The following is a 14428-nucleotide window of genomic DNA, read 5'->3' on the forward strand; positions in this document are numbered from 1 at the left end:
GCTTCAGAGCCACTCAGAAGGGGTTTCCATTAGAATGAGTCTGTACCCTTTTTAACATCAGTCTACTCCAGAAATAACACAAGATGACTCCACAGAACTCACCTAGAAGTATGTGTCACAGAAAATAATAAAGCTTTAACCAACCAAGACTCCCACAAGGGAACTCTAAGGGTGGAAAAAAATAACCTAGCTCTTCTCACTCTGCAAATATCACTTTGTAAACTCATTAATGATACTATTCTATAGAGACACCAATAAGTTTAGAAAACTTTCTGTTTCCCAGGGGACTTTTTAAAAAAGCAAAAGAATCTCTAAAACACTTTTCCTTAAATGAGTACAGGCAGACTAAATGCATGCATGTTCATATATTTATATATGCATGCATGTCTGTATATAATCTCTAATCAGAATTTTAACTTGTTTCTCCCACTGGGAAGACTTAGACAGTTATGACCTATTTTCAAGAGGTAAAATTAATAAATGTGAATAATTATTAGACAGTAGGAATCCATAGATGTGAACCTCTCAGATCTATAGGGCTAGGTTGGGGAGAAAACATAATAATGGTTATGCAAAGAACTTTCATGCCTGAGGCTCTGATGACACCATAGGCCACAGTTAAACACTGGTCTGGTCTTTGTCTCTCTACTTCTATATCTCTCTCTAGTAGTTGTCTTTCATTAAAAATAAATAAATTGGGGGTTGGGCGATAGTGCAGCAGGCTAAGCACAGGTGGCGCTAAGTGCAAAGACCGGCACAAGGATCTGAGTTCCAGCTCTTGGCTCTCCACCTGCAGGGGTTTCCTTAGCAAGCAGTGAAGCAGATCTGCAGCTGTCTGCCTTTCTCTCCACCCTTCTCTGTCTTCCCGTCCTCTCTCTGTTTCTCTCTGTCCTATCCAACAGTAGTGGCGTCAATAATAACAACAACAATAATAACAACATCAAGAGCAAAAAGTGCAACAAAAATGGGGGGGGTAGCCTCCAGGAGCAGTGGATTCGCAGTGCTGGCACAGAGCCCCAGCAATAACCCTGGAGGCAAATAAGTAAATAAGACATGCACCAATTTATTTTAATATATATATATATATATGGCTATCATTTGTGATTGAGTATGTTGCATACTTTGCTAGGAATGTCTGAGGGCCTGAGAAGTAGTATCTACTCCAACTCCTGAATAGGTTAGGGAATACCTTAAAAGTAAGGTCTTAGGAGACTTTTGATAAGAATTTGTCAAACAATAATCTTTGAATTTTTTTCATTCATATAACACAGGTCTTTTCATGTATCAACCATGTTCTGTTGTCTGTTTAAGTTCTTCTATTAAAAAAAAAAAGTGTGGGAAGTTGGGCGGTACACAGCGGGTTAAGCGCAGGGGTAAAGCGCAAGGACCAGCATAAGGACCCTGGTTCGAGCCCCTGGCACCCCAACTACAGGAGAGTCTTTACAAGTGGTGAAGCAGGTCTACAGGTGTCTTTCTCTCCCTCTCTCTGTCTTCCCCTCCTCTCTCCATTTCTCTCTGTCCTATTCAGCAATGGCGACATCAATAATAACAATAATAACTACAACAATAAAACAACAAGGTCAACAAAAGGGAATAAATAAATACTTAATAAAAAAAATCACACAATTTAAAAAAAAGTGTGGATTTTGACCAGAGCACCACACGGTTTTGGTTATTAATGATACTGGGGACTGAAGCTGGGACCTCTAGTATACAGGAGTCCCGTGTACTACTGCTGTGATATACCCCCAGATCTAAAAATGAAAGAAAAGGAAAACCTCAGAAAGCAAACAAATGAAAACTTTTCAGTTTTATTTCTACACTTCACCAATCATACATTGCAGTACAGAGTCAACAAGAAGCAATGTTCTGTGGCCTATAAACCACTTTCTTCTTGTTTATACTTGTTTTCTTCTTTTTTGTGTTAACTAATTGCTACTGTTTTGTCCTGATAAAGAACAATTCACGTTTGAAATTTCAGCCATCAGACAAGAAACTAATCACCAAAATATATAAAGAGCTCAGCAAACTTAGCCGCAAAAAAGCAAATGACCCCATCCAAAAATGGGCAGAGGAAATGAACAAAACACTCACCACAGAGGAGATCCAAAAGGCTAACAAACATATGAAAAACTGCTCTAGGTCACTGATTGTCAGAGAAATGCAAATTAAGACAACACTAAGATACCACCTCACTCCTGTAAGAATGGCATACATCAAAAAGGACAGCAGCAACAAATGCTGGAGAGGATGTGGGGACAGAGGAACCCTTTTACATTGCTGGTGGGAATGTAAATTGGTACAGCCTCTGTGGAGAGCAGTCTGGAAAACCCTCAGAAGGCTAGACATGGACCTTCCATATGACCCAATAATTCCTCTCCTGGGGTTATACCCCAAGGACTCCATAACACCCAACCAAAAAGAGGTGTGTACTCCTATGTTCATAGCAGCACAATTCATAATAGCTAAAACCTGGAAGCAACCCAGGTGCCCAACAACAGATGAATGGCTGAGAAAGCTGTGGTATATGTACACAATGGAATACTATGCAGCTATCAAGAACAATGAACCCACCTTCTCTGACCCATCTTGGACAGAGCTAGAAGGAATTATGTTAAGTGAACTGAGTCAGAAAGTTAAAGATGAGTATGGGATGATCCCACTCATCAACAGAAGCTGACTTAGAAGATCTGAAAGGGAAACTAAAAGCAGGACCTGATCAAATTGTAAGTAGGGCACCAAAGAAAAAACCCAGTGGTGAGGGGTAGACATGTAGCTTTCTGGGCCAGTGGGGGGTGGGAATGGGCGGGAGGGATGGGTCACGGTCCTTTGGTGATGGGAATGGTGTTTATGTACACTCCTAGCAAAATGTAGACATATAAATCAGTAGTTAATTAATATGAGAGGGGGAAATCAATTGTATGTCTCAAAGGTTCTCAGGAGACAAACTGAATCTTTTTAATAGATAGGCTACGTATTTGATATGCGGACTCTCTCAAAAGCCTAGACCAAGTAGATTGGAGGCTTCCAATAGCACAGCTATATACAAGATACTGGGTACTGTACAGCAAACCATAACAAAGGGACTTTTCAAAGTTAACCCAATTAACAAATAATGTGATGATAATATTAACTATTGATTGTCTTTTTGAACCCTAAGACAGCAGGAACCTCACATCTTCACTATAGAGCCCCTACTTCCCCCAGTCCTGGCACCCATGGATAGGGCTCACTTTCCCGTATGCTTCTCCCAATCCATACCAAATAATATTGCATCCGCCGATCACAACCTAACCAAAGCAACGATTGCCATCTCAACATGCTTCACCTCAGAGTGTATCCAGAGACTTCACGTGTGGAATGACAACCCTTCAGCTTCATTACTCGGGTGAGACCTTTCCTTTTATAGTACACTCTAATTTCATCTCAGGTAGTTCACTTTCTAACAAAGTCCCATAACCTAGACATACACCAGTTTCTGTGAGAGAGAGCGTATGCGCACACGTATCCATAAACTACTGCAAAATATATACCTGAAAGCAGGATTACACTAGAGTTTGCAGTGAGTACCTCCCCAACACTTCCTCTCCACTATTCCAATCTTGGGATCCATGTTTGCTCAACAAATTGTTTGGCTTTGTATGTTAACTCTCTTTTCAATCACCAGGTTCCAGATGCCACCAGGATGCTGGCTAGGCTTCCCTGGATTGAAGACCCCACCAATGTGTCCTGGAGCTCAGCTTCCCCAGAGACACACCTTACCAGGGAAAGAGAGAGGCAGACTGGGAGTATGGACCGACCAGTCAACGCCCATGTTCAGCGGGGAAGCAATTACAGAAGCCAGACCCTCTACCTTCTGCAACCCTCAACGACCCTGGGTCCATGCTCCCAGAGGGCTAGAGAATGGGAAGGCTATCATGGGAGAGGGTGGGTTATGGGGATTGGGTGGTGGGAATTGTGTGGAGTTGTACCCCTCCTACCTTATGCTTTTGTTCACTAATCCTTTCTTAAATTAAAAATTTAAATAAAAAAAAAAAAAAAGAAATTTCAGCCCTCATTTTAGCTATATTTTGTAGTTTCCTCTGTTTGATGTGAGGTGGGGGAAAGTTATAAGTAACAGGAATCCAGTGTCTAGAAATCAGTGAGAGAACAGTACATAAAGGAATTATTTCCTATGTTTTGGTTTCATTTGGTTTAAGGTATTTGACTATGTTTTCAGGCTTAAAATAAATGTGAATATAAGCAGAAAAGTTAAAACTGTAGGAAATGTCTCAATGAGTAAACCATTCCTATTAAATTAAAAATGGTATATTTCTATCTTAGATGCTTCTTCAGTTGTAACTATTTTTTTCTTTACTGGGGGATTAATGGTTTACAGTCAACAGTTTAATACAGTAATTTGTACATGTGTAACATTTCTCAGTTTTCTACATAACAATTCAACCCCTTCTAGGTCCTGCTCTGGCATCATGTTCCAGGTCCTGGTTCCCTCTCCCCCAACCATGTAACCTTTTTTTTTCTTTTACTACTTTAATTTTACCCATACCTCCAAACTTTACTTTTTATTTTTTTATATTTATTTATTTATTCCCTTTTGTTGTCCTTGTTATTTTATTGTTGTAGTTATTATTGTTGTTGTTACTGATGTCGTCATTGTTGGAAAGGACAGAGAAAAATGGAGAGAGGAAGGGAAGACAGAGGGAGAGAGAAAGATAGACACCTGCAGACCCGATTCATTGCCTGTGAAGCGACTCCCCTGCAGGTGGGGAGCTGGGGGCTTGAACCGGGATCCTTACGCCAGTCCTTGCGCTTTGCGACTTCCAAACTTTTAAAACTTTTAACAATTTAAAATTCTCAAACCCCCAATCCAGTGACCCAGTAGATTTCTGTTGTATTAGGAGGTGGCACCAAGCCTGTTTTGTTTTCTCCTTCATGCTAAAGTGCTCAGTCACATCTTTATTAAGTAAATATTAAAACAAAATACATATTCCATATAGTCATCTAGATCACATGCTTCAATTTATAAATTTGTAAATCTTCACTATGTCTGCCTCTATTTGATGAATATGCTTATCCTCTCATACTCCCTTTAAAAGAGGTATTTATTTGTGAGCAAGAAAAAGAGAGAACCAGAGCTTTCCTCTGGTACATGTGATGTCAGGTACTGAACTTGGGACCCCATGCTTGTAAACCTGGCACTCAAGCCACCGTGAAACCTCTTAGTTCAGCACCCAAACTATCCTTATTTGGTCTTGATTATAACTAATTTTGATACTATCTATGCAATACACTGAGATTAAGAAGAATTTTACCTTTCTCTGAGGAATTAGATATAAAACTTTTTTCTTTGAATGACTGGAAAAAATGAGAACTGGGTTGCTTCTTTAGGAATTTATAAACCACCTGTTAATATCATGGCCATAGAAAAGAGTAGATGTTACTGTAGAATCATTACTAGGCTCTAGTTCACAGCAATTTTCTTACACAGCTCACTTTCATGCAATTACCTGTGTTTGTGGTTAATGGCTTTCTGGGCCTGGCCATGTACTGGACCACAGGTATTGGGGATGTGGGCCTGTGTGCCATGATTTCCAGTGATGCACAAAGCAGTCTCAAAGATAAATAGATGAAACTTATCATACTTTATTTGTGTATGTCATGATCTTTGCCATATGTAACACATGAAATATAATGTTGCTTATTTGAATCAGTAGCTTATATAAAATCCAATTATGACTTAATATTGGATTGTTAAAATGCCAATACTTTATCCTCAGGGATGTGCTAATAAAATAAATTCATGTAATAAACAAAAGAAATATTGCTTCAATTAAATATTTCTTTCAATAAAAATAGTTTTTTAAACAGTTTTTTAATGTGGGATTTTTTTTTTCAATAAAACAGGGCCTACCTAAAACAGTCACACTCAATACTGACATTGTTTGAGGTCGAATTGTAAGATTGTGCAAGATTTTGATTTTGATTTTGAAACACTGGAAGCACTCTAGAAATCACATATTTATTGCCTGTATTCTGTGAACATATTTGCTGTTTATATGAATCACTTCAATATGAACTCAGGCAAGGAACAAGAAGTATTATTTGTTCCTCTAAAATATCTACTAAAATATTTAACTTTTGAATAGTTACAAAATAAAATGATTTTTTCCCTCTAGGGTTATTGCTAGGTTGCAGTGCAGAGTGAAATACAGAGTGAAAGAAATAGAGAAATAGACATAGAGGAGAGACACTGTGGCATTGCTTCAATGCAATTGAAGGAAGCCATTGCTTCCTGCTTCAGGTGCTCCCATGTGGTGACCTAGCTTGACCTGGCTTGAACAGGAGTTCTTTCACCTGGTAATGTGTTCACTTAACAGGATAAGCCAGTTAGTAGTCCCTCATTTTTGAGATCTTAAATTTGTTAGCACACCAATGTATTTGCTGAAGGCATCTCTTAGGGATTCTTTGACTTTCTCATTTCGGAGGCTGTAAATGAAAGGGTTCAGCATTGGGGTTACAATGGTATTCAGCACTGTGGCAAATTTGTTAACATCCATAACATTGCCTTTTTTGGGCCGGACATAGATGAAGATGGAGCTCCCGTAGTAAAGTGTAACCACAGTCAGATGAGAAACACAAGTGGAGAAGGTCTTCTGGCGTCCCTGGACAGAGGGAATTCTGAGGATAGTAATGACGATATAGGTGTAAGACACTCCAGTCAGGAGCAGGGAACCCAGGAGCAGCACAGCAGAGGAGATAAAGTCTGCTAGCTCAGCCATGGAGATGTCAGCACAGACCAGCTTTAGCACCGGGGCACTGTCACAGAAGAAGTGATTGATGACATTTGGTCCACAAAAGGGCAGAGGAGCAGTTAAGATGGAGGATGGCAAAATGACCAAAAATGCACCCACATAAGATCCCACAATTAGCATGACACATGTGTGTCTGTTCATGATGATGGTGTATCTCAAGGGGTTGCATATGGCAACATATCTATCAAAGGACATGACAGCCAGAATGAAGAATTCTGTGGATCCCAGAAGGAAGTAGAAGAAAGACTGTGTGAGACATCCCGTGAAGGATATTGCTTTGGTAAAGGAAAATGTGTTGGCTAGCATCTTTGGTACCACTGTGGAGGTGATAGTGACCTCAAGGAATGAAAGATTGGCTACAAAGAAATACATGGGTGAGTGCAGATGATAATCAGCACATACCAGGAGTATGATCATGGAGTTGCCAATGAGAGATATCATGTACATGAGCAAGAAGGCAGAAAAAACAAGAAGTTCTACTTCTTTCTCATTTTGAAAGCCCAGGAGAATGAACTCCATGACTCTGGTCTTGTTTCTCTGATCCATTATGTGCTGTCTTCCACCTGGCATAATAAAGAGTTTTTAAACTTGAAAGTAGCCTATTCCTAGCAATTAAATGTATGTTCTTTTAAAGTAAAGGTGGTATGGAAACAAGTAGTTTTTTTTTTCAGTATGAAAAGCCCCCAGGACAAATTCTGCAAGATGTAAATGTTCATGTGTGAGGCTTACTCATAATAGTTAACCAGTTCCACAGCAAGAAATTGACAACTGTCCTTTTGAAAGACCCACGAGCCTTTCTTCAATGTAGGCACCTAACAGTAAACTTAAGTGTTAGTAAGTTGTGTAAACACATACATAGAGGGTGCCTTTGAGATAGGCATATCATCTCAGTCTTTTTAAATAGTTTCTTTATTTCATTTATTTTAACAAGGAGACACAAAGAGAAAGAGAGAAGAGCACTGCACAGCTCTCTGCTTATGGTGGTGCTGGAGATTGAACCTCACATGGTGGAGATTCAGGCAAGGAAGTCTTTCTGATAACCATTCTGCTGTCTCTTCTGCCTGTCACCTCAATATTAATTCATGTAGATGTTAAAGTGTTCCTTGAGAATGCAAGCAGACAGTATTGCAATGAGGCATGATTCTCTATTAATAAAATTTTAATATGCCTTTCATAGAAAGTTTATTATTATAAAGAAGAAAAAAAGTATTTAATATAACTAGGCATGGGAGACTAGGCAGTGGTACTGCCAATTGCATGCACACATTACCATGTGCAAAAACCCAGGTTCCAGTCTCTGCTTCCAACCTGCAGGGGATGCATTTTGTGAGTGGTGAAGCAGGTCTACAGATCTCTATCTTTCTCTCTCCCTCTCTATTTTTATTCCCCCTCTCAATTCCTCTCAGCCCTATAAAATAAAATAGAATGAAAAAAAGAAAAGAACTAAACATGACTACTTAGCGGGCTAAAGACTCCTGTCCTACAGGTTCTAACCTTTACACTGTCAAATTGGTCCTTGAAAGAAATAAAGTCAGGTTCTTGTAATCTCCATATGGAACCACACATGTGAGATGTACACAAGTGTTGGTTAGGATATGGAGACACATAGACAGTGGGAATGAAATTTGGTGCAGACCCTATGGGAAACAGTATTGTGTGTCATAAAAAAAAATACTTTGTAATCCGGCAATATCAGTCGTAGACATGAATCTAAAGGACATGAAAAACTAATTTGAAAAGATGTATATACCCCTCTAATATCATAAACTGCTATTTAAAGTAGACAAAATATGGAAGTGACCTACATGACCAATGACAGATGACTGGATAAAGAAATTATGGGCTATATATTCAGTGAAATACAACTCTGCAATCAAACAGATAATATTGTATCATCTGGAATAAAATGGATGGATTTGAAGGTGAAATAAATGAAGGAGTGAATGATTACAACAACCAGATGGTTTCACTCTTGTGCAGAACATTGGTGAGCAAACCAAATGAATATACAAAAAGTGGTAACCAAACTAGCTCTTGGACTTTGTGAGAACTATGGTGGTTATGAGGCAGTACAGAACCTTGCTGAATGATGTGGTGACTTACATATCATGTGTGGGGGTAGAATTATACCCCACAAATATTAAAATTTTGTAAAACACTGTTAAATCACTAACAAAATGAAAAAAAGAGTAAGAGAAAAACATATGCATAATTTTGTTGCTACTGATATGTATTTATCTTGAAATTCAAACTACACAGCAAGAGAAGTAGAAAAATTGACAATTAAGTTTTGATTATTCCAAAGAGAGACAGCAAAATTTTGAGTTGTATAGTTCAAAAAAGAAATCAAAGTAAAAAATCCTAAAGGTTTGGATCAGGGGCTTATTTCAATTCTTATAAGACACAATATTTGATAATGATAGGAGTTGAGAGGGATAATTTATAAAAGTGGGAATTTTTATTGCAACTTTTGCAATTCATATTATGGATAATTGTAAGAAGTTACCCAAAATGTATATATTATAGATGGTGAAAATAAGAAACTTAAAAATTATAGCACTCTTCCACTTTTTATCTTGAGCATTTCTTTCTGTTCTTAAATACTTATTAGCTTATTCTTTGATTTTTTTGTCACTATTTCATGAGAAGTCAAGTGAGGTTACAGATAAAATATATGACTCATATATATCACACATTTAAGAAAAATAAATTTGGAGTTTTGCACTGATTCTTTATAACAATTTGAATGCAATGACACAAATTCAGTATTTTAATAAGAACTGAATTTCTTAATAAAAGGACATGGTATAAAGAACTACAATTGGGGTTGGATGGTGGAGCAGTGGGTTAAGTGCACGTGGTACAAAGCGCAAGGACCGGTATAAGGATCCCGGTTCAAGCCCCCGGCTCCCCACCTGCAGGGGAGTCGCTTCACAGGCGGTGAAGCAGGTCTGCAGGTGTCTATCTTTCTCTCCCCCTCTCTGTCTTCCCCTCCTCTCTCCATTTCTCTCTGTCTTATCCAACAATGAGCAACATCAACAATGGTAATAATAATAACCACAACGAGGCTACAACAACAAGGGCAACAAAAGGGGGAAAAATGGCCTCCAGGAGTGGTGGATTCATGGTGCAGGCACCGAGCCCAGCAATAACTTTGGAGGAAAAAAAAAGAATTACAATCAGTCAGTTCATTTATGTATACTCTCAAAAAGAAAAGGAAAATGTTGCTGTATTTGGTGAAGATGAGCAAAGTAATTATCTAGTAAGGTATATTGCTTGAGAGAACACCTCCATGGGTCTAATAGTTGATTTGAATATTAAAAACAGATGTTCTTCTTAAAGGCAAGGTTAAAAAAAAGACTAAACACTCCAGTAAAGACAGTAATGATCCATTTAGCCAATTCCAAAACTTTAGGTAAGGTGGTTAATAAGTGAAAAGTGGAGGACAAATAGCAGGAGAAAAATCAGGATGATGGTGACAACAAAAACAGTAATCATTGGCAAAAGAAATGTGAGCAAAGGGCTGCAAGAAAATAACACAAGTTTTCTACTTGAAGCATACCTCAGAATTTTTGTGAATATTCAAGCACATGGTTCCACAAAAATCCTTCTTGGTAACTACAGAATACTGGTATGAGATCACTTCTATAGATTTTCTTCCGCTGGAAGTCTCTGAATGTTAAGAAATAAAGTTGTGGAGAACACAACCATGACTATAGAAGAATTTAAAAGGACACTGAGTGGCAATGAGTAACAGACCTGTAGGTTGTTGAAATTTGGAAACCAGAGGGAAACCTGCTGTTTCCCTGGGGACAGGGCTTTTAGCAGAACTACAATCTCCAAAGAATTAGTTAAACAAAAACAATTCTAATTAAAAGTAGAAATACCTCAAGTCAGAAAAGTGAAAACTTGTAATCACAACTTCCATGAGAAATACACTAAGCATAAAATAATGCAGCAAAAGCATGAAACCAGGAATCAATCCCTCCATTACAGTATAGGTTTATGTACAGGCAGCGCATTGGGAGAAGGATTTCCATTCAGTAGCAGCTTCAGCAGCATTGGCACCACTTCTAGGGACTAGGAACTCTTCTGAAAAGTTTAGATAATCTATAGTTTGATGAATACCACAATAGATGGTATTATTACACTGAATTGTGGTTAACATTCACATAGTTAGCAAGTGAAAATACTGAAATGCCACAAACTACAAAATACATACTATAAAATATGAATGCCATAAAACTACAAAAATGAATTATAATTTGTTTTCCTTTTTAGACACTTTTTTCAGTTAGTAGTTAGATATTTCAGATGCTGTGGGTGATATCAAGCTATCAAAGATGTGGGTTATTGTAGCTACAAGGGTAGCTACATTCTATCTACCAAAGGACACCAAGAAAATAATCAATAGTAATAATGAGAGTAAAGGAATTCATTATTTTAAAAATTGCTTATTGAATATTTGAGACATACTTCGAGACACATAATCTAATGTACCATAGTCAAGAATGAAAAAGACTTCATAGCAAATGAAATTATGTACTTATAGGTAAATGAAAATTCATTTTGGACAAACACAGTTGGGATAATTATTTCAAGAAAATGTCCAGTGAAGAGATATCTGGCTTATAGACAAGTGGCTAATTGCTTATTAAAACAAACTTTACATATTGATCTCCCAGCCAACAGATGTATTCACTTAGGCAAGCTGCATTTTCTAGTTGAGAAGAAAACACAGGATGAATCTTTTAATGCTTGACAAATATATATATATATATATATATATATATATATATATATATATATATATATATATATATCAAGGATACAGCTTCATTTTATAAATAAAATAATTTTACTACCAGTGCTGTAACATTGGTTTGCAAACTTATAAGATTACTGAGGTAAAATTTCACACCCATATATATGTTACCATACCCATCAACAAAGTTCTGTAGCCTCCTTCCCTCTGGTAAGCAACAGGGCTCTTACAAAGTTCAAGAGACAGTTTGGTAACTTTTTTTTTGCAAGTTTGTTTTAGTTATCTATATTTCCATATAGGAGCAAAACCACCTGGTAGTTAGTTTTCCTTTACCTCTTATTACACTTAGCATAATCACCTCCAGTTCTAGCCATTTTGCCCCCAAGGAACTACAATCTGATCTTTTTGACTGCAGAGTTGTATTCAGTATCCTTTTTTTTTTTTTTTTTTTTTTATCACCAGAAGTGTCACTTAGTGACTGCACTACAAATCTGTTGCTCCTAGTGGCAATTTTTTTCCATTTTTATTGGACAGGACAGAGATAACTTGAGAGGAGAAGGGAGAGATAGGGAGGGAGAGAGAAAGCTAGACATCTGCAGACCTGCTTCACTGTTTTTCAAGTGACCTCTCTGCAGGTAGGTAACCAAGGGCTCAAACTGGGATCTTGAATGGGTCTTTGCACTTATGTACTATGTGCACTTAACCTGGTGCATTACTGCCCGGCCCCTTCAGTAGCCTCTTGATGGGCATTTAGTTTGCTTCCATATGTTGGCTACTGGATATAATATAACTGTGAATATAGGGGTGCATATGTTCTTTCAAATTAGTGTTTTGTTGCCCTTTAGATAAAAGCCTAGGAATGGTGTTGCTGGATCATTTAGTATTGTTATTTGTATTTAAGGACATTCCATACTATTTTCCATAGGAGCTGCATCAACTTGCATTCCCACCAAATGGTATAGTTTTATCCCTTTGTATGTGTATATATTTTTTAATTTTTAAAAAAATATTTGTTCCCTTTTGTTGCCCTTATTATTATTGTAGTTATTATTGTTGTTGATGTCATTGTTGGCTAGGACAGAGAGAAATGGAGAGAGGAAGGGAAGACAGAGAGGGGGAGAGAAAGATAAGACACCTGAAGACCTGCTTCATTGCTTGTGAAGCAACTCCTCTGCAGGTGGGGAGCTGGGGGTTTAAACCGGGATACTTACCCTGGTCCTTGCACTTTGCGCCATCTGTGCTTAACCCACTGCACTATAGTCTGGCTCCCTGTGTGTATATATCTTTATACCCACCACCACTGTTCTATCACTTCATTACTGATATATCACTCCTTTCCCCCCACTTACCACCAAAGTTCTTATATCACCTCACTATTGGAATTACCCTTATCACACTTATCCTTCCTGTTTTCCTTCCAGTGATCACCATCACTTCCAGAGTCAGTTTCATTATATTTGCAGTTCATTTGCTTCATTCATTTATATTCCATGATAAACGTTTTCTTTAGGTTGAGTACCTCATATTGCTTTCTTTTCACAGTCTGCTGTTGTCTCCTTTTGCCGTTAGGATGCACTACTAAACTTGAATAGCCCTCATGATCCTTTCTTATTTCCTGTACATTTACTGTCTCCTTTCCACTCATATTACAATTTTATTTCATTATGGAGCCAAGACTGTTTTCCAAATTATGGAATGCAGGAAGCAAAATTTATTGAGAAATATATCCCATAAATGTTTTATTTTTGTGCCTAGGGTACATTGCTCCAATTCTGTTTCATGCTAGTTTTATATCTTTAATACACCATATTTCCTTAAGGGCTCTTCTGTCATGTTGTATGTGTTAACCTCATTCAAAAAAAGGCAATCTGTCACATAGTAGGCAGAGAATTAATGTCTACTTAAAATACTGAGATCACTTTAATGAAATTACTGTTAATGAAATTCTTTTAAGCTTGAACACCTTAGAATACAAGTCATATCTGTCCATACTGAGTTCATTACCAGTATGCCCATTCCTGCTTTTCCTCTTGTACATTTCCACCTCTATGAACAGCACTACTGCCCACCCAGCCCTTGACAAGAAAAGTGAGGGTCATTTAATTTTCTCCTCCATCCTTCATTCTTCCAGATATTCACCATATTACATGCCATCTATGTATATAAATGTTCCGTATTCCCATTGTTCAGTTCTGTATAATCTCTCTCTGTACGACTGTAGTTTTCCTGTACTCGCTTGTGTAGTGATCATTGTTTGCACAAGTCACTATCCTGTCCCACACTCTGTACAGGTTCTATCCCATGACCTTCCCTGTTATATCTTGCATGTTGTATCTCATATTACCCAGACTATAAGAACTATGAATTACTTAACACCTTCGGTTGACTTCTGCCCTTGAGTTTGTATTTTACTCAGAATGGACCCCTCTTTGCCCGATTTGTCTTTATATATACCACTTGTTAGAGAAGGGAAAGTCACATAGAATTTATTTATTTCAGAAAACAATAAATTGATCCACTTCAGGAAAGTTTTGTTTCTCATCCTTGAAATAGTGGGTGGACCACGATGTCATTTGGGATCCACTGTAGTTGATAGCCTCAAATAACAGGAGTGGCAAAAATGTCTTCCTTCCTAGACCAGAAAGAGCTGCAGAAGAGGAGAGGGGCAAAACAACCCCTCTCAGGATTATGGTGCTCCACCTGGCTTAGTTTTAGATGGGCTCCTATGTGATTTTTTAAATGATCTGAAAAGAAAAGCAGAGCAAATAAAGTCAAAACAAATTCTATACAGTGCCAAGATTTTGATATATAAACACTATTTATAAAAAGAGCCTGGGCTCCTTAGGGTATT

The 14428-nt window shown here is 37.8% G+C and overlaps 1 protein-coding gene across 1 annotated transcript; it reads right to left on the bottom strand.

Annotated features, from left to right (window-relative positions):
- Nucleotides 1-6398: 6398 nt before the first annotated feature.
- On the bottom strand, nucleotides 6399-7358 carry LOC103126929 (olfactory receptor 6E1-like). The gene has a single exon (XM_007537856.1). The coding sequence runs from the start codon at nucleotides 7356-7358 to the stop codon at nucleotides 6399-6401; it is 960 nt and encodes a 319-aa protein (XP_007537918.1).
- Nucleotides 7359-14428: the final 7070 nt, after the last annotated feature.

This window comes from Erinaceus europaeus, chromosome 9 (assembly GCF_950295315.1).
Source record: "Erinaceus europaeus chromosome 9, mEriEur2.1, whole genome shotgun sequence".
NCBI lineage: Eukaryota > Metazoa > Chordata > Mammalia > Eulipotyphla > Erinaceidae > Erinaceus > Erinaceus europaeus.